At 47.5% G+C, this 21,521-nt stretch overlaps 1 protein-coding gene and 3 non-coding genes across 4 annotated transcripts; all 4 read left to right on the forward strand.

Moving 5' to 3' along the window:
* The first annotated feature begins 15,714 nt into the window (after nucleotides 1–15,714).
* RPL10 (ribosomal protein L10) lies at nucleotides 15,715–20,843 on the forward strand. Its single transcript, XM_069747918.1, has 7 exons — nucleotides 15,715–15,733; nucleotides 15,825–15,862; nucleotides 17,502–17,560; nucleotides 18,045–18,152; nucleotides 20,045–20,183; nucleotides 20,375–20,537; nucleotides 20,621–20,843. The coding sequence occupies exons 2-7, from the start codon at nucleotides 15,840–15,842 to the stop codon at nucleotides 20,774–20,776; spliced, it is 648 nt and encodes a 215-aa protein (XP_069604019.1). The 5' UTR covers nucleotides 15,715–15,733; nucleotides 15,825–15,839; the 3' UTR covers nucleotides 20,777–20,843.
* On the forward strand, nucleotides 17,789–17,922 carry LOC138668322 (small nucleolar RNA SNORA70). Its single transcript, XR_011319148.1, has one exon. It is a non-coding gene; the product is annotated as a small nucleolar RNA SNORA70 (small nucleolar RNA).
* Nucleotides 19,740–19,873, forward strand: LOC138668320 (small nucleolar RNA SNORA70). Its single transcript, XR_011319146.1, has one exon. It is a non-coding gene; the product is annotated as a small nucleolar RNA SNORA70 (small nucleolar RNA).
* Nucleotides 20,204–20,329, forward strand: LOC138668323 (small nucleolar RNA SNORA70). The gene has a single exon (XR_011319149.1). It is a non-coding gene; the product is annotated as a small nucleolar RNA SNORA70 (small nucleolar RNA).
* Nucleotides 20,844–21,521: the final 678 nt, after the last annotated feature.

A 21,521-nucleotide genomic window follows, 5' to 3' on the forward strand; every position in this document is an offset into this window, starting at 1 on the left:
TGAAGCGACGATAAAAATTAGCAAAACCCAGGAACTTTTGCAGACTCTTCACAGATGTCGGCTGAGTCCAATCATAAATGGCCTGGACTTTAACAGGGTCCATCTCGATAGTAGAAGGGGAAAAAATGAAACCCAAAAATGAAACCTTCTGAACTCCAAAGAGACACTTTGACCCCTTCACAAACAAAGAATTCGCACGAAGGACCTGGAACACCATTCTGACCTGCTTCACGTGAGACTCCCAATCATCCGAAAAGACCAAAATATCATCCAAATATACAATCAGGAATTTATCCAGGTACTCTCGGAAGATGTCATGCATAAAGGACTGAAATACTGATGGAGCATTGGAAAGCCCGAATGGCATAACCAGGTACTCAAAATGGCCCTAGGGTGTATTAAATGCTGTTTTCCATTCATCGCCCTGTTTAATACGAACAAGATTATACGCACCACGAAGATCTATCTTGGTGAACCAACAAGCCCCCTTAATCCGAGCAAATAAATCAGACAGCAGCGGCAAAGGATACTGAAATTTGACTGTGATCTTATTAACAAGGCGGTAATCAATACAAGGTCTCAAAGAACCATCCTTCTTGGCCACAAAAAAGAACCCTGCTCCCAATGGTGACGACGACGGGCGAATATGACCCTTCTCCAAGGATTCCTTTACATAACTCCGCATAGCGGCGTGCTCTGGCACAGATAAATTGAACAGTCGGCCCTTAGGAAACTTACTACCAGGAATCAAATTGATAGCACAATCGCAATCCCTATGAGGAGGTAGGGCACTGGATTTGGGCTCATCAAATACATCCCTGTAATCCGACAAAAACTCCGGGACTTCAGAAGGGGTGGATGACGAAATAGACAAAAATGGAACATCACCATGTACCCCCTGACAACCCTAGCTGGACACAGACATTGATTTCCAATCCAATACTGGATTATGGACCTGTAGCCATGGCAACCCCAAAACGACCACATGATGCAGATTATGCAACACCAAAAAGCGAATATCCTCCTGATGTGCAGGAGCCATGCACATGGTCAATTGGGTCCAGTACTGAGGCTTATTCTTGGCCAAAGGAGTAGCATCAATTCCTCTCAATGGAATAGGATACTGCAAGGGCTCCAGAAAAAACCACAGCGCCTGGCAAACTCCAAGTCCATCAAATTCAGGGCAGCACCTGAATCCACAAATGCCATAACAGAATAGGATGACAAAGAGCAAATCAGAGTAACGGACAAAAGAAATTTCGACTGTACCGTACTAATGGTGGCAGACCTAGCGAAACGCTTAGTGCGCTTAGGACAATTGGAGATAGCATGAGTGGAATCACCACAGTAGAAACACAGCCCATTCTGACGTCTGTGTTCTTGCCGTTCAGCTCTGGTCAAAGTCCTATCACATTGCATAGGCTCAGGTCTATGCTCAGATAATACCGCCAAATGGTGCACAGCTTTACGCTCACACAAGCGTCGATCGATCTGAATGGCCAAAGACATAGACTCATTCAGACCAGCAGGCATGGGAAATCCCACCATGACATTCTTAAGGGCTTCAGAGAGACCCTTTCTGAAAATTGCTGCCAGGGCACATTCATTCCACTGAGTGAGTACAGACCACTTCCTAAACTTCTGACAATATATCTCTACCTCATCCTGACCCTGACACAGAGCCAGCAAGATTTTCTCTGCCTGATCCACTGAATTTGGTTCATCATAAAGCAATCCGAGCGCCAGAAAAAACGCATCAACATCACGCAATGCCGGATCTCCTGGCGCAAGGGAAAATGCCCAGTCTTGAGGGTCGCCCCGTAACAAAGAAATAATGATTTTCACTTGTTGAACAGGGTCACCTGAGGAGCGAGGTTTCAAAGCAAGAAACAATTTACAATTATTTTTGAAATTCAGAAACTTAGATCTGTCCCCAAAAAACAAATCAGGAATTGGAATCCTAGGCTCTAACATCGGATTCTGAACCACAAAATCTTGAATGTTTTGTACCCTTGCAGTGAGATTATTCACAGACCTTGAATGTCCATATCTACACCTGTATCCTGAACCACCCAGAGGTAAAGGGGAAAAGAGAGACAAAACACACTGCAAAGAAAAAAAAATGGTCTCAGAACTTCTCTTATCCCTCTATTGAGATGCATTAATACTTTCGGCCACCTGTACTGTTATGACCTGGTGGTAAGGATAATAATGGACCTGGTGGTTAAGAGCACATAATATAATAATTATTATTATAATATAGGACGAGCTCTGAGACGTGGGAACTCTGCTGACCGCAATCCCTAATCCTATCACACACACTAGAAATAGCCGTGGATTGCTCCTAACGCTCCCTATGCAACTCGGCACAGCCTAAGGAACTAGCTAGCCCTGAAGATAGAAAAATAAAGCCTACCTTGCCTCAGAGAAATTCCCCAAAGGAAAAGGCAGCCCCCCACATATAATGACTGTGAGTAAAGATGAAAATACAAACACAGAGATTAAATAGATTTAGCAAAGTGAGGCCCGACTTACTGAACAGACTGAGGATAGGAAAGGTAACTTTGCGGTCAGCACAAAAAACTACAAAAAGACCACGCAGAGGGCGCAAAAGACCCTCCGCACCGACTCACGGTGCGGAGGCGCTCCCTCTGCGTCCCAGAGCTTCCAGCAAGCAAGACAAAAATCAAAATAGCAAGCTGGACAGAAAAATAGCAAACAAAGAAAAACAAGCAGGAACTTAGCTTCTGCTGGGAAGACAGGTCACAAGAACGATCCAGGAGAGAACTAAATAGAGCAGCCAGCTAACGATTTAACCTCGTCACCTGTGGATGGAAACTCAGAAGCCGCAGCCGAAGTACCATTCATGACCACAGGAGGGAGCTTGACAACAGAATTCACAACATATAACACAGCCCACGCAGTATATAACACAGTCCACGTAGTATATAGCACAGCTACGTAGTATAAAACACAGCCACATAGTATATAGCACAGCCACGTATTATATATCACAGCCACGTAGTATATTGCACAGCCACATAGTATATTGCACAGCCACGTAGTATATTACACAGCCACGTAGTATATTACACAGCCACGTAGTATATAGCACAGCCCACGCAGTATATAACACAGCCCACGCAGTTTATAACACAGTCCACGTAGTATATAGCACAGCAACGTAGTATATAACACAGCCACATAGTATATAGCACAGCCACGTAGTATATATCACAGCCATGTAGTATATTGCACAGCCACGTAGTATATTGCACAGCCACGCAGTATATTGCACAGCCACATAGTGTATAGCAGCGAGTGCGTTACACCGCGGTCAACGCTGCCATTAAAGGTACCGTCACACTAAGCGACGCTGCAGCGATACCGACAACGATCCGGATCGCTGCAGCGTCGCTGTTTGCTCGCTGGAGAGCTGTCACACAGACAGCTCTCCAGCGACCAACGATTCCGGTAACCAGGGTAAACATCGGGTTACTAAGCGCAGGGCCGCGCTTAGTAACCCGATGTTTACCCTGGTTACCATCGTTAAAGTAAAAAAAACAACCACTACATACTTACCTACCGCTGTCTGTCCCCGGCGCTCTGCTTTCTTGCACTGACTGTGAGCACAGCGGCCGGAAAGCACAGCGGTGACGTCACCGCTCTGCTTTCCGGCTGCCCGGCGCCCACAGCCAGAGCAGAGAAGCACAGCGCCGGGGACAGACAGCGGTAGGTAAGTATATAGTGTTTGTTTTTTTTACTTTAACGATGGTAACCAGGGTAAACATCGGGTTACTAAGCGCGGCCCTGCGCTTAGTAACCCGATGTTTACCCTGGTTACCAGCGAAGACATCGCTGAATCGGCGTCACACACGCCGATTCAGCGATGTCAGCGGGAGAGCCAGCGACGAAATAAAGTTCTGGCCTTTCTGCCCCGACCAGCGATATCACAGCAGGGGCCTGATCGTTGCTGCCTGTCACACTGGACGATATCGCTAGCCAGGACGCTGCAACGTCACAGATCGCTAGCGATATCGTCCAGTGTGACGGTACCTTAACCCTGTGTGAGCACTGACTGGAGGGGAGTATGCGGGCATTGAGCACTGACTGCGGGGAGTAAGGAGCGGGCATTTTCTTCCGGACTGTGCCCGTCACTGATTGGTCGTGGCTGTCCACGACCAACCAGCGACTTGGATTTCGATGACAGACAGAGGCCGCGACCAATGAATATCCGTGACAGACAGACAGACAGAAAGACAGACAGACGGAAGTGACCCTTAGACAATTATATATATAGATAGGAACTAATGTGGGGCCCATTATACAATATAGGAGCTAATGTGGGGCCCATTATACAGTATAGGAGTTAATGTAGGCCCCATTATACAGTATAGGAGCTAATGTGGGGCCCATTATACAATTTAGGAGCTAATGTGGGGCCCATTATACAATATAGGAGCTAATGTGGGGCCCATTATACAGTATAGGAGCTAATGTGGGGCCAATTATACAATATAGGAGCTAATGTGGGGCCCATTATACAGAACTAGATGGTGGCCCGATTCTAACGCATCGGGTATTCTAGAATATGCATGTCCACGTAGTATATTGCACAGCCTACATAGTATATTTCCCAGCCACGCAGTATATTGCCCAGCCACGTAGTATATTGCACAGCCATGTAGTATATTGCACAGCCACGTAGTATATTGCCCAGTGACGTAGTATATTGCACAGCCACATAGCATATTGCCCAGCCACGTAGTATATTGCCCAGCCACGTAGTATATTGCCCAGTGACGTAGTATATTGCGCAGCCACGTAGTATATTGGCCAGTTACGTAGTATATTGTGCAGCCACGTAGTATATTGTCCAGTAACGCAGCATATTGCCCAGTTACATAGTATATTGCCCAGTGATGTAGTATATCGCACAGCAACGTGGTATACAGCACAGAGCCACGTAGTATATTGCCCAGTGACGTAGTATATTGCCGAGTGACGTAATATACAGCACAGAGCCACGTAGTATATTGCACAGCAAAGTAGTATACAGCACAGAGCCAAGTAGTATATTGGCCAGTCACGTAGTATATTGCCCAGTGACGTAGTATATTGCCGAGTGACGTAGTATACAGCACAGAGCCATGTAGTATATTGCACAGCAAAGTATTATACAGCACAGAGCCACGTAGTATATTGCCCAGCCACGTAGTATATTGCCCAGCCACGTAGTATATTGCCCAGTGACGTAGTATATTGCCCAGTGACGTAGTATATTGTCCAGTAACGCAGCATATTGCCCAGTTACATAGTATATTGCCCAGTGACGTAGTATATCGCACAGCAACGTAGTATACAGCACAGAACCACGTAGTATATTGCCCAGTGACGTAGTATATTGCCGAGTGACGTAGTATACAGCACAGAGCCACGTAGTATATTGCACAGCAAAGTAGTATACAGCACAGAGCCACGTAGTATATTGGCCAGTCACGTAGTATATTGCCCAGTGACGTAGTATATTGCCCAGCCAGGTTTGTGACAGGTGAAAAAATAAAAAATAAACATATACTCAATAGTAAAAAGTTGGGGACACACAGGGTTAATAGCGGCGGTAACGGAGTGCGTTACCCGCGGCATAACGCGGTCCGTTACCGCCGGCATTAACCCTGTGTAAGCGGTGACTGGATGGGGAGTATGCGGGCGACAGGCACTGACTGTGGGGAGTAAGGAGCGGCCATTTTCTTCCGGACTGTGCCCGTCGCTGATTGGTCGCGGCAGCCATGACAGGCAGCTGGCGAGACCAATCAGCGAATGAATAACCGTGACAGAAGGACAGACAGACAGACGGAAGTGACCCTTAGACAATCTATAATATAACGCTGGGAGCGTCACTCTGTCCGAAGCCTTTATAGACTGCGCAGGCGCAAGCGCCGGCGCAGTCTGGCCCCCACAGAGTGACGCTCCCAGGAGATCGCGGTATGCGTAAGCACTGAACGCATACCGCGATCTCCACCGGAGAGTCAGGGACCGCCAGGAGGGTAAGTATATTCACCTTTCCCCGTTCCAGCGCTGCGTGCGGCTCCGTCTCCCGGCTCCTCTGCTGTGACAGTTCAGAGGGCGCGATGACGCGTTTAATGCGCGCCGGCGCCGCCCTCTGACTTACCAGTCACAGGCAGAGGAGCCGGAGTGTGTCTTCAAGAAAATGGCGCCGGAAAGCGCGGACTGCGCAGGCGCCGATTCCTGCTGCCGGAATCGGCGCCTGCGCAGTCCGCGCTTTCCGGCGCCATTTTCTTGAAGACACACCTGCAGTGGAGCCGGACGATAGGTGAGTATGGTATTTTTTTTTTTTTATATGGCAGCAGCATACGGGGGCATACACACTGGAGCGTCTTATGGAGGGCATATAATACAATGGTGGCGCAGGATGGGAGCAGCACATGACAGAACGGGGGCAGGATGGCAGCAGTACATGACAGAACGGGCGCAGGATGGCAGCAGCACATGACAGAATGGGCACAGGATGGCAGCAGCACATGACAGAACGGGCGCAGGATGGCAGCAGCACATGACAGAACGGGCGCAGGATGGCAGCAGCACATGACAGAACGGGCGCAGGATGGCAGCAGCACATGACAGAACGGGCGCAGGATGGGAGCAGCACATGACAGAACGGGCGCAGGATGGCAGCAGCACATGACAGAACGGGCACAGGATGGCAGCAGCACATGACAGAACAGGCGCAGGATGGCAGCAGCACATGACAGAACGGGCGCAGGATAGCAGCACATGACAGAACGGGCGCAGGATGGCAGCAGCACATGACAGAACGGGCGCAGGATGGCAGCAGCACATGACAGAACGGGCACAGGATGGCAGCAGCACATGACAGAACGGGCGCAGGATAGCAGCAGCAGCACATGACAGAACGGGCGCAGGATGGCAGCAGCACATGACAGAACGGGCGCAGGATGGCAGCAGCACATGACAGAACGGGCGCAGGATGGCAGAAGCACATGACAGAACGGGCACAGGATGGCAGCAGCACATGACAGAACGGGCGCAGGATGGGAGCAGCACATGACAGAACGGGCGCAGGATGGCAGCAGCACATGACAGAACGGGCGCAGGATGGGAGCAGCACATGACAGAACAGGGGAGCAGGATGGGAGCAGCACATGACAGAACGGGCGCAGGATGGCAGCAGCACATGACAGAATGGGCGCAGGATGGGAGCAGCACATGACAGAACAGGGGAGCAGGATGGGAGCAGCACATGACAGAATGGGCGCAGGATGGCAGCAGCACATGACAGAACGGGCGCAGGATGGGAGCAGCACATGACAGAACGGGCGCAGGATGGCAGCAGCACATGACAGAACGGGCGCAGGATGGGAGCAGCACATGACAGAACGGGCGCAGGATGGCAGCAGCACATGACAGAACGGGCGCAGGATGGGAGCAGCACATGACAGAACAGGGGAGCAGGATGGGAGCAGCACATGACAGAACGGGGGCGCAGGATGGGAGCAGCACATGACAGAACGGGGGCGCAGGATGGGAGCAGCACATGACAGAACGGGGGCGCAGGATGGGAGCAGCACATGACAGGATGGGAGCAGCAAATGACAGAATGGAGGCGCAGGATGGGAGCAGCACATGACAGAATGGGGGCGCAGGATGGGAGCAGCACATGACAGAACGGGGGCGCAGGATGGGAGCAGCACATGACAGGATGGGGATGCAGGATGGAGCAGCACATGACAGGATGGGGACGCAGGATGGAGCAGCACATGACAGGATGGGGACGCAGGATGGAGCAGCACATACCAGGATGGAGACCATATACCAATATAAATGCTCGCCACCCGGGCGTAGAACGGGTTCAATAGCTAGTTATATATATAGATAGGAGCTAATGTGGGGCCCATTACACAGTGTGGGAGCTAATGCGGGAGCCATTATACAGTTTGGGACTTACTGTGGGGGCCATTAAACAGTTTAGCGACTAACGTGAGGGCCATTATCCACTTTGGGGGCTAATGTGGGGCCATTATACAGTTTTGGGGGCCAATACAATGGTCATCATACAGTTTGGGACTAATGCAGTGGCAATTACACAGTTTGAAGACTAATGCACGATCAATTATGCAGTTTGGGGGCTAATGTAAGGGCCATTATACAGTTTGGATGCTACTAGGGGGCATAATACAGCTTGAAAGCTAATGTGGGGGCCATTATACAGTTTAGGGGCTAATGTGAGTGCGGGGTTATTGTGCTGGCCATTATACAGAGTGGGAGCTAATGCGGGGTCCATTACAGTGTGGAGGCCATTATATATGAGCACTCTAGCTATCATATGTGGGCATTCTAGCTGTGATATGTGGGCACTCTAACTGTGATATATGAGCACTCTAGCTGTAAAATGTGAGCACTCTAATTGTGATATGTGGGCACTAACTGATATATAAGCACTCTGTGATATGTGGCACTCTAACTGTGATGTATGAGCACTCTAGCAGTTATATATGGGCACTATAACTGTGATATGAGCACTCTAGCTGTGATATGTGTGCACTCTAGCTGTGATATGTGGGCACTCTGTGATATATGGGAACTCTAGCTGTGATATGTGGGCAGTCTAACTGTGATATCTGAGCACTCTAGCTGTGATATATGGGCACTTTAACTGTTATATATGGGAACTCTGTGATATATTAGCACTCTAGCTGTGATATGTGGACACGACACTCTGATGTATAAACACTCTAACTGTGATATGTGAACACTGTAACTGTGATATATGAGCACTTTACACTCCCTGACAGACATTATGTCGCTTATCCATGTTATGTAAATTAAAGCTTATAACCTGACATTAAATTCATCCATTGGTTGTATAAATTATTCTTTTGAAAGCTGAAACCCTCTGAAATGAGGTTTAGGTTAACAAAATAAATTGACATCAATGCAGAAATATTAGTAATTTAATGGACACAGAATGGTCAGATTTTGGCAAGACAAAAGTTTTGTCGCCCACAGAAAGTAATGTTATATTCAAACAAATAATTAAATTAAAATACAAATATATGTTGCATAATATTGGTGAATGAAGTTGTGGTGCTATTAGAGTCATATTTAATATTTTGTGTGATTTCCATGAGCTTGAAGGACTGCATTCATGCGGTTCAACAATGATTCATACAATTTTTGTCATCTGGAATAGCAAAGAATACAGTCTTACATGTGGCCCAGAGTTCATCTGCATTCTTTGGTTTTGTCTTCCAAGCTTCCTCTTTCATCCTACCCCAAACATGCTCAATGATGTTCATGTCTGGTGACTGGGCTGGCCAGTCCTTGAGCACCTTGATCTTTTTTGCCTGGAGGAACTTTGTTGTAGAGATGGATGTATGAGATGGAGCACCATCCTGCTGCAGAATTTGACCCCTTTTATGATTTGGTATATAAGAGGTAGCTAATACTTCTTGATATTTTAGGCTATTGATATTGCCTTCCACCTTGCAAATGTTTTGCACACCCCCATACTGAATGTAACCCCAGACTATGATCTTTCCACCACCAAATGTAACTGTTTTCTGGGTGTATTTTGGATCCATACGGGCTCCATTAGGTCTCCTGCAGTATTTGCAGCGGCTGTGGTGTAATTCTACTGAAGATTCATCAGAGAAATCAACCTTCAGCCACTTTTCCAGCGTCCATCTGTTTAGCAGGCTGTGGGACTTTACAAATGCCACACGTTTTTTTATTTGCCTTTGTTTAGTGCTGGCTTCTGGGCACTGATTCGACCATGGAGGCCATTTCAAGACAGAATCCTACAAATTGTTCTAGTTGACACAGGGACTTGAGGTGACCAGGCCTGTTGGAGCTCTGCTGCAGTGGAAGAGGGGCTTGCTTTGGATTTTCTAACCAACAAACGTTCCTCCTGAGCAGTTGTCTTGAGGGGTCTGCCGGTCCTGGGCTTGTCAAACACATCTCCAGTCTCTTCAAATTTTTTTTTAATTCTTTGTACTTGACGCTGAGACACATTAAAGGTGCCAGCCACCTCTGCAGTGGATCTGGTCTTCAGCCTCTTGATAATCCAGGCTTTGGTCGCAGGGTGGATTTTTGGCATGTTGTCAGAGGTAACATTGCAGTTCAAGTGAAGGTCTGGGGTGCTGGGTTTCTTTTTTATACACACACACTAATTAAAGGGAACCTGTCACCCCCAAAATCGAAGATGAACTAAGCCCACCGGCATCAGGGGCTAATCTGCACCATTCTGTAATGCTGTAGATAAGCCCCCAATGTATCCTGAAAGAATGGAAAAAGAGGTTAGATAATAATAATCTTTATTTTTATATAGCGCTAACATATTCTGCAGCGCTTTACAGTTTGCACACATTATCATCGCTGTCCCTGATGGGGCTCACAATCTAAATTCCCTATCAGTATGTCTTTGGAATGTGGGAGGAAACTGGAGTACCCGGAGGAAACCCACGCAAACACGGATAGAACATACAAACTCTTTGCAGATGTTGTCCTGGGTGGGATTAGAACCCAGGACTCCAGCGCTGCAAGGCTGCTGTGCTAACCACTGCGCCACCGTGCTGCCCCCTGCCTAGATTATACTCACCTGGGGTGGCGGTCCGATCCAATGGGTGTCACTGTCCGGTCCAGGGCCTCCCATCTTCTTACGATGACGTCCTCCTCTTGTCTTCACGCTGCGGCTCCGGCGCAGGCATACTTTGTCTGCCCTGTTGGCAGCGGGAAAGGTCAGAGAGGCCCGGCGCCTGCGCACTGCAGTACTTTGCTCTGCCCTCAACAGGGCAGACAAAGTACGTCTGCGCCGGAGCCGCAGCGTGAAGACAAGAAGAGGACGTCATCGTAAGAAGATAGGAGGCCCCGGACCGGACAACGACGCCCATCGGACCGCAGCAGGACCGCCCCTGGCTGAGTATAATCTAACCTCTTTTTCTCATCTTTCAGGATACATTGGGGGCTTATCTACAGCATTACAGAATGCTGTAGATAAACCCCTGATGCCAGTGGGCTTAGCTCATTTTCGATTTTGGGGTGAAAGGTTCCCTTTAACCGATCATTTACTGTGCACAGGTGAGGATGTAAACTAGGATTCGGTGCAGTATATGACCAAGGCAACAAAACTTTTGTCTTGCCAAAATCTGACCATTCTGTGTCATTAACTGATCAATATTTCTGCATTGCTGCCAATTTATTTTCTTAACCTAAACCACATTTTGGGGGGGGTTTAAGCTTTCAAAAGAATAATTTATACAACCAATGGATGAATTTAATGTCAGATTATAAGCTTTTATTTACATAACATGGATAAGCGACATAACTTCTGTCAGGGAGTGTAGATGGGTTATATCTGGGCACACTGTGATATATGAGTACTCTAGATGTGATACGTGAGCACTCTAAGGACGGGGTCACACTAGACTATAATACGGACAAGTGCTATGCGATAAATAATCGCATAGCGCTCAGACCAATGTTAATCTATGGGGCAGCTCCTATCATGCGTTTTTTTTCTCATCCGTATTACGCTTGCAAGTAAAACCACAGCATGCTGCGATTGTCTGCGTATCTCAGCTGAAAAACGCCAATGCAAGTCTATGGGTGCGAGAAAAAAACGCACAGCACACGGACCATGCGTGTGACTTGCGAGAAATTCTCAGACATTGGGCAGGTGACAGGAAAGGCTCAGCCATTATTTGCTCATTTTGAAAATGTGTGAGAAAATCTCAACATACGGATGAGAAAAAAAAGCATCCTGGCATAGCACACGGATGAGATACGGATCACCATACGGAGGACATTTGTGCGATTCTCAGCAGACAAAATCGGACAGACTTTTTATACATTGTGTGTGACTCCAGCCTACCTGTGATACATGAGCAGTCTAGCAGTGATATATGGGCACTCAAAATGTGATATGTGTGCACTCTAGTTGTGATATATGGGCACTCTGTGATATATGGACAGTATAGCTGATATATAGACACTCTGTGATATATTATTACTCTGTGATATATGAGCCCCTAGATATGATATACGAGCACCCTAGATATGATATACGGGCACTCTAGATATGATATATGGGCACTCTAGATAGGATATACGGGCACTCTAGATAGGATATACGGGCACTCTAGATAGGATATACGGGCACTCTAGATATGATATACGGGCACTCTAGATAGGATATACGGGCACTCTAGAAATGATATATGGGCACTCTAGATATGATATACGGGCACTCTAGATATGATATGCAGGCACTCTAGATATGATATGCAGGCACTCTAGATATGATATACGGGCACTCTAGATAGGATATACGGGCACTCTAGATAGGATATACGGGCACTCTAGATAGGATATACGGGCACTCTAGAAATGATATATGGGCACTCTAGATATGATATACGGGCACTCTAGATATGATATACGGGCACTCTAGATATGATATACGGGCACTCTAGATATGATATATGGGCACTCTAGATAGGATATACGGGCACTCTAGATAGGATATACGGGCACTCTAGATAGGATATACGGGTACTCTAGATATGATATATGGGCACTCTAGATATGATATATGGGCACTAGTTATGATATACCGGCACTCTAGATATGATATATAGGCACTCTAGATATGATATATGGGCACTCTAGATATGATATACGGGCACTCTAGATAGGATATACGGGCATTCTATATATGATATATGGGCACTAGATATGATATATGGGCACTCTAGATATCATATACGGGCACTCTAGATATGATATACGGGCACTCTAGATATGATATGCGGGCACTCTAGATATGATATACGGGCACTCTAGATAAGATATATGGGCACTCTAGATAAGATATATGGGCACTCTAGATAAGATATATGGGCACTCTAGATATGACATATGGGCACTCTAGATATGATATATGGGCACTCTAGATATGATATACGGGCACTCTAGATATGAGATATGGGCACTCTAGATGTGATATACGGGCACTCTAGATATAGTATGATATACGGGCACTCTAGATATGATATATGGGCACTAGTTATGATATACGGGCACTCTAGAGATGATATATGGGCACTCTAGTTATGATATACGGGCGCTATAGATATATGGGCACTCTAGATATGATATACGGGCGCTCTAGATATATGGGCACTCTAGATATGATATATGGGCACTCTAGATATGATATATGGGCACTCTAGATATGATATATGGGCACTCTAGATATGATATACGGGCACTCTAGATATGATATATGGGCACTCTAGATATGACATACGGGCACTCTAGATATGATATATGGGCACTCTAGATATGATATACGGGCACTCTAGATATGATATACGGGCACTCTAGATATGATATATGGGCACTCTAGATATGATATACGGCCACTCTAGATATGATATATGGGCACTCTAGATATGATATATGGGCACTCTAGTTATGATATACGGGCGCTCTAGATATATGGGCACTCTAGATATGATATATTTATTATTATTATTATTATTATTATATATTTATATAGCACCATTGATTCCATGGTGCTGTACATGAGAAGAGGTTACATACAAGTTACAAATATCACATACAGTAAACAAACTAACAATGACGGACTGATACAGAGGGGCGAGGACCCTGCCCTTGCGGGCTTACATTCTACAGGATTATGGGGAAGGAGACAGTAGGTTGAGGGTTGCAGGAGCTCCGGTGTTGGTGAGGCGGTAGCTCCGGTGTTGGTGAGGTGGTAGCTCCGGTGTTGGTGAGGCGGTAGCTCCGGTGTTGGTGAGGCGGTAGCTTCGTTGGTGATGAGGCAGCAGCGGTGTCAGTGCAGGCTGTAGGCTTTCCTGAAGAGATGAGTTTTCAGGTTCCGTCTGAAGGATCCGACTGTAGTTGATAGTCGGACGTGTTGGGGCAAAGAGTTCCAGAGGATGGGGGATATTCGGGAGAAGTCTTGGAGGCGATTGGATGAGGAGCGAATAAGTGTGGAGGAGAGAAGGAGGTCTTGGGAGGACCGGAGGTCACGTGAGGGAAAATATCGAGAGATTAGTTCAGAGATATATGGAGGAGACAGGTTGTGGATGGCTTTGTAGGTCAGTATTAGCAATTTGAACTGGATACGCTGAGGGAATGGGAGCCAGTGAAGAGATTTGCAGAGGGGGGAAGCGGAGGAGTAGCGAGGAGAGAGATGGATTAGTCGGGCAGCAGAGTTAAGGATGGACTGGAGAGGTGCAAGGGTGTTAGCAGGGAAGCCACAGAAAAGGATGTTGCAGTAGTCAAGGCGGGAAATGATGAGGGCGTGCACAAGCATTTTAGTAGATTGGGGGTTGAGGAAAGGACGGATCCTGGAGATATTTTTGAGCTGGAGGCGACAGGAGGTGGAAAGAGCTTGGATGTGTGGTTTGAAGGACAGGGCAGAGTCGAAGGTTACTCCGAGGCAGCGGACTTCGGGTACAGGGGAAAGCATGATGTCATTGACTGCGATAGACAGGTCAAGTAAGGAAGATTTGTGGGATGGAGGAAAGATAATGAGTTCAGATTTGTCCACATTGAGTTTGAGGAAGCGAGAGGAGAAGAAAGAGGATATGGCCGATAGACACTCTGGGATTCTGGACAGCAGAGCGGTGACGTCTGGGCCAGAGAGGTAGATCTGAGTGTCGTCAGCATAGAGGTGGTACTGGAATCCATGGGACTTTATGAGTTGTCCCAAGCCAAGTGTATAGATTGAGAAGAGTAGGGGTCCTAGAACAGAGCCTTGGGGGACTCCAACAGAGAGAGGGTGGGATGAGGAGGTAGTATGGGAGTGGGAAACGCTGAATGTGCGGTTGGAAAGGTACGAGGCGATCCAGGATAGGGCGAGGTCTTTGATGCCAAAGGAGGAGAGGATCTGTAGTAGGAGGCAGTGGTCAACTGTGTCGAAAGCAGTGGACAGGTCTAGAAGGAGGAGTACAGAGTATATGGGCACTCTAGATATATGGACACTCTAGATAGGATATAAGGGCACTCTAGATAGGATATATGGGCACTCTAGTTATGATATTAGTTATGATATACGGGCACTCTAGCTGTCATTGTGCAGCACTCAGTGGCATTCTATTTCATGCATAATCTTTAGTCACGTAGACACTCTTTTCTTACAGAAACAGTGCCACTCACAGTTTTAGGACATGACAGGTAGCCTCACACTTGGCACACACCAGCGTCCCCTTTTTTTCTATTCCCGCACATCCGCTTTGAGCACAGAATGGATAAGGCACCTAACACTCTTTATTGTGACATTTTCATAATTTTATTATTTCAATGTTTCCTATTTTCACAGGGGAGACATTCTGACAGGCCTGAGAAGCGGAAGATATACATATACATAACACACTGACTCACACACTGTAGACGTCGAAAGAAAGAAATGTTACCTCATGATGACAGGGTGAGTTTACAGACCTAGTGCTGGCCGTGACTGTCCCTTTCTTGGGTGACATAGACCTCACATGCTAAGTCAATGAGGTTTGGTCTCCGGTAAGATGGCCGCTGCTGTACGTCAAACACTAGAGCGTCGACGTTCTGAACGTCTTTGGAGGACGTCTCGTACGTCATGTTGGAGGCGGGGCGCATATATAAGTGAGTGCGCAGGCGCAGCGGCTTCCTCTTTGGCTTCGGCGAGGTGAGTGAGGTGGTGCGGCCGCTCTTGTCCTGGCGGTGCGGGGTTTCCGCGCTTTTCGCTCACCGCTCGTCTTTCTTTCTGTCTCCTTTAGGTACAAGGCGCCATCATGGGCCGCAGACCCGCCCGCTGGTGAGTGATAGGCGGGGGCGCCGCCATGTGCCGGGCTCAGGCCTGGTCACGCGTGTGACTCGTATAATCCTGTGGGGAAAGGGCAGATTACTGCTGTGTCCTATTAGTGACGTTATGCTTCGGGGCTGGCAGGACTTGCTGGGAGTTGTAGTTTTGGCCACTTTGTAGAGTAATAGATGGAAAATTACCAATATCGATGAAGCAATGTGTCCAGATACTGACTTGGTGGCTTTCCTGTAGTTTTAGCATGGAAATAAAACTACATTTCCCATGATGCATTTCTGCTGCGCCTGTTCTCTATATATTAACCCCTCAATGACTTGTAACTGTAAATTTTGGTCACAAGTCCTGTTACACAGCAGAGGCCTGATCATTCTTGGTTTAACCATTTAAATGTCTGCAAGAGGCGTGGGGGTGGCATTGGTACCCCGTCACTAGATTGTGGGGTGCGGATGGGTTACCCTGACAGATGAGGGTCACCTGTTCTCTACTCACATGAAGCCTGGACTCTACAGACTATGTACAATGGACTGTATAAGGCTGGGGTCACACTTGCGTTGTGCAGTCCGTTTAACCGATTTGTTGAACGAACGCAAGTGCCGACTATGGTACTGCGCTAGCGCAGATGGAGCATCTGCTAGCTCCATCTCCGTTAGCAGTGACGGACCCAGAAACGCTGCAGGCCACGTCTTGGGTCCATCGCTCAATGACGACACATCGCTAGCGCACGCCCATTGTGGGCGTGCGCTAGAGATGAGTTTGCCATTGCAAATAATGGCGGCGTTAACAGACTACGTTACGCCGCGATGTAATGTAGTCCGTTAAACGGGTTCACACAACGCAGTGTGAACCAAGCCTAATACAACCGCTCAGGTGGAGGGGCTTTAATGTCAAATCTTTTAAATCGTCCGTTCTTTCCATCCAAAACTAAAGACACTTTAAATCCTTCTTGGGCGTTTTTGCTGACTATCTAAAGCACAGACCGCCCGGTGTCCAGGGTGCTGTATCCCACGCCAAAAACTTAAAATTGAAACCACGATTTCTACTTCATCAGTGCCCCGGTGATGTTTTTACTCAGACTGGAGAGCCCCACCAATGGTCCGCATCAGAAGTCAGCAGGTCCGATGACTGTACAAGCCCCTAACATCACACATGGAAGGCTGTAACGTCAAGGGTCTCGGTCACTTCCTCTGCAAATGTGGCCGGCTCCAGCCAGCATCTTTAGCCCCCTTACTGACCCTGGGCAGACCAGTACATCCAGTGTCTGCTGCCTGTTTGGTGTAGGCTCAGGAGCTGAGCCCGCATGCTTCCTGGTGGATTATTAAGATGTGAGTTCATCTCTAGTTGCCCTTTGACTTGGTGGCAGCTGTTCTTGCAGCAATTGGTGCAGTTGTGGTGGTCTCCAAATATAGTTCCGTCTGCAGATATGGGGGGGTGTCCTCATTGAGGAAAGGTGAACATGAGTAGCCTTAAAGGGGTTGGCTGCTTTTATTTCCTTTTTGGTCGCCCATGTTTTGCTTGAGTAGAATCCTAATACGAAGCTATTCTGACCAGTCTACACTTTTCCTTGGAAATTATAATCTTGAGGGTTTGTATATCGGGTCTTAATTCTTCTGATAACATGACTGTCTGTGTTTAGTTACAGATACTGCAAAAACAAGCCCTACCCCAAATCCCGCTTCTGTCGGGGTGTCCCAGGTGAGTGTTGAAATGGTGTAAGATGTCTGTATTATTGAGGGCACACCAGTCTACCTGACGGTGGAGCATGGCAGCGACAGGAGTCGTGCTTGGGCACAATGTTCTACCAGATTGTTCTCTTGCTCTGCGTTGTCCGTCCAGTGTTGTGTAGGGCCACGGCAATTGGGAGACTGTAGCGTCTACGTGAGTTTAGGTCTGTTTTCCATACGGCAGCAGAGAATCTGATATTTGCAGCTAATTAAGCCGACCATCTCATGCCCTGATCGTGAGCTGGTGTGCAATGGCTGCATACAGGAACGGCCTTGGTTGTGTATGTGCTTTGTCTCTGGTACAAAGTGCTCTAAGGGACCTTGGTGACATCCATAATGCTATGTGACGTGAAGGGTCTGGCTGTATCTATGCTAACAAGTATTATGGCGTAAGTTGCAGCGATCCCACCATTTGTGGTCTCTTATCTCCGATGTCTCCATATTATTCCTTCTAGATCCTAAAATCAGGATATTCGACTTGGGTCGTAAGAAGGCCAAGGTGGACGAGTTCCCACTATGTGGTCACATGGTCTCCGATGAGTACGAGCAGCTGTCATCTGAAGGTACGTGGACGCGTGAACGAGGGCTATAGAATCGGCAGCAGTCTGCTGTTCAGCTTCCAGAATGATCACAACCGCCAGCATTATGGCTTCTGCAGAAAATGGGAATTGTATTTTCATAACTGAATCACTGAACAGTTTGTAAACTGAACCCCAAAAGGCCACATCATTTCTGTTCTGGAGAGGATGGAGTAGATAACTATTCAGGGTGGATGAGATGTAGTTTGTGCCTACTGAGCATTTAAAGATGCCGGTGAACTGCGTTATCCCACCTCTGCCCAGTTTTATTGCGGGGACTTGGAAAAGGGCAGAATCAAAGTTTCTGCACTAAAATGCATAGAATTATGCTTCCAATCTGTAGCAAAAAACACAATCCAGGCAGATTGCGATTGCTTATTTTGGTGTGGAGAGCTGCAGGGGATGGAGGGTGGTGTTTTGGGAATATGGCCTCATAGTGCAAGCCTTAATCTGTCCTTAAAGGGAACCTGTCAGCAGGATCGTGCATTGTAACCTACAGTGTCAGGTCAGCGCCGTTATACTGATTAAAATGATACCTTGGTTAATGAAATCCGACTTGTGGTTAAATCTTTTTATTTTTAGTTAATGATATGCTTGTGTTTCGGGCGGCCTGTGGGGGTCTGACTATGTATTCATAATGCAGACTGCTGACAGGTCACTGATCTGCCCCCTAGTTTAGATAATGAATACCTACAATACTGAAGAGAAGAAAATGTCCTCTTCCAAGATGGCGCCGTCTGCGCAGTAGCATCTCTGAGATTGCTGGAGGGAATAGAGGATAAATGCGGGATAGGAGGACATTGTTCTTCTCCAGCAAGATTTCTGCACAATAGCAGCTCTTGGATTTCTGCACATTCCAATAGCTGGTACTGCACAGGCGCAGCGGATGCCATTTTTAAATTGGTGGTTTTTTTTTGTTTTTTTTTTTTGTACTAGGTTAGTAAAATAAAGAACAGTAATTACTAGGACACTAAATATGCGATTATGCTGCAGTGCAGGCTCCACGACCGGTACGTGCATGCAGAAGGGTTTTTTCAATGTGTGTGTATATATAATATTCAGTATGTAAACTAGGCGAGGTCAGTGAGGGATCAGTGACCTGTCAGCAGTCTGCATTATGAATCCCTGACCCCCACCCCACACAAAGGACCACCCCAGAGCACTAGCATATCATTAAGGCCAGGTTCATATTGCGTTAATGGCAATGCGCTGACGGCATCTGTTACATTGCGGCCCTAATGCTATGTAACGGATGCGTTAGCGCACCCATTGACTGCCATTATGTAGCTCATTGCTAACGCATGTCATAGTCTGCATGTGTTAGCGATGTGCCATCATTCTGTGACTGAGCTCCTGACGTGGCCCACCACACCATGACAACCTGCAACTGCAGTGTCATGAAAGGACTCTAAATTTGCCACAGGCTGGTGGTCTCCATGTCTGGGGGCCATACCAGGCTGTCCTATAGGGTGTGTCTTACATGGATAATCTTGCCGGATCATAACTTTTTATCACCTAACTGTTGTGCAGAATTTGTACCCTTGCGATGTGATCTGGCACTGAACATGAGGTTTGCAGCTAATTAAGCCGACCAGCTCATGCTGCCATCGTGAGCTGGTGTGCAATGGCTGCATACAGTAACATCCTTGGTTGTGTATGTGCTTTGTCTGTCATACAAAGTGCTCTAAGGGACCTTGGAGACATCCACACTGAGTTGGTGCATAAAGGGTGCTCTCGTGCTGCTTTCATCCACATCTGTGGTGTCGCCATGCGCTGGCCAGATTCCTGTCCACACACCTATCGGTGCCTCATGATGTGGATGGCAGGAGACACATTAGCATTTGACTTAATAAACAATGTGCTGGTTTTCTCCTTAGCTCTTGAGGCTGCCCGTATCTGTGCCAACAAGTACATGGTGAAGAGCTGTGGCAAGGACGGTTTCCACATCAGAGTGCGTCTCCACCCATTCCACGTCATCCGCATCAACAAAATGTTATCCTGCGCCGGAGCTGACAGGTATTGTTGTTGTCTGCAGATGGCAGTGAATCTAGCCGACCAGCTCCTGCTGCCATCAGAGCAAGGCCTGCAATGGCTGCATACAGAGACCTCCCGGCTGCGTGTGCGCACCATGCATGGTGCATGAAGGGGCTGTGGAGACAGCCTGGCATATATGCCGTATGGCATCTAACGGGTGGTTCTTCTCACAGGCTCCAGACTGGTATGCGTGGTGCCTTTGGGAAACCTCAGGGCACAGTGGCCAGAGTCCACATTGGACAGGTGATCATGTCCATCCGCACCAAGACCTCAAACAAGGAGCATGTGGTGGAAGCTCTGCGCAGGGCCAAGTTCAAGTTCCCTGGACGTCAGAAGGTAACATGGTGGTCTCTGCACGTGTACGCCCAACAGTGCTGTGCGCAACACTGGTCTGATCCTTTATATCTATCTTTCTTCAGATCCACATTTCCAAGAAGTGGGGCTTCACAAAGTTCAACACAGAGAACTTTGAGGAAATGGTCGCTGAGAAGCGTCTCATACCTGATGGCTGCGGCGTGAAGTACATCCCTAACCGAGGTCCCCTGGATCACTGGAGGGCACTGCACGCTGCATAGGGGGCTGCACTTTTAATTGGTCATGGGTCTTTTCAGATCTTGCATCAATAAAGTTCTAAGTACAGTATTGAGACTGTCTGCATTTTATTATTGGTGATGAGCTCTGCTGGCTGAAGCGCGGGATTGACATGTGAAGGAATGGCTGTGGACCACACAAGGCTGGGTTACAGGGAGGACAAAATGGGCCCTTCCCAATGGGTATAACTGATGATCAGTATGTCTTTGGAGTTTGGGAGGAAACCTCATAACCCGGAGGAAACGCACACAAACACGGAGAGAACATACAAACTCCTTGCAGATGTCTTTGGTGGGTTCCTCTGTATGTATAGTGGTCCTTGTTGGAATGAAAGTTTGAGATCACACAGTGCTTGTAGACCATGGAGGAGTAAAGTCCCTATGAGGCTGTTCACGGCAGACCTGCAGTCAGGTGCTAAAATTCAGCCATATTACAGCTTGAATGAATGGGGCCTTAAAGGGTTGTCTACTCCTAGGGCAACACCACAAATGCTATAGTCTGTGAATACCTCCTGCACCAACACCAGGTCTGAGGCTCATGGGACATTAACAGTAGGGCTCATGTTGTAGAACATGGCAGCTTTTGAGTAGTTGTGCTAGAACTTCCTTCAGAGAGCCTCTGATGTCTGGAAGTGAGAAGCAGCTGATTGTTGTTCTACATCAGCCCTGCAGCCAAGATCATGCAAGTCTTAGGAGAACCGATATGGGAGGTCAGTAGTCGGGATGGTTT

The sequence above is a fragment of the Ranitomeya imitator genome, chromosome 2, assembly GCF_032444005.1.
Source record: "Ranitomeya imitator isolate aRanImi1 chromosome 2, aRanImi1.pri, whole genome shotgun sequence".
Lineage (NCBI taxonomy): Eukaryota > Metazoa > Chordata > Amphibia > Anura > Dendrobatidae > Ranitomeya > Ranitomeya imitator.

Bases quoted from the DNA above. Each gene is read 5' to 3' on its own strand.
- RPL10 (XM_069747918.1), top strand. From the start codon at position 15,840: ATGGGCCGCAGACCCGCCCGCTG. The intron at 15,863-17,501 runs GTGAGTGATAGG...GTCTGTGTTTAG, and splicing joins GGCCGCAGACCCGCCCGCTG to TTACAGATACTGCAAAAACA. The intron at 20,184-20,374 runs GTATTGTTGTTG...TTCTTCTCACAG, and splicing joins TCCTGCGCCGGAGCTGACAG to GCTCCAGACTGGTATGCGTG.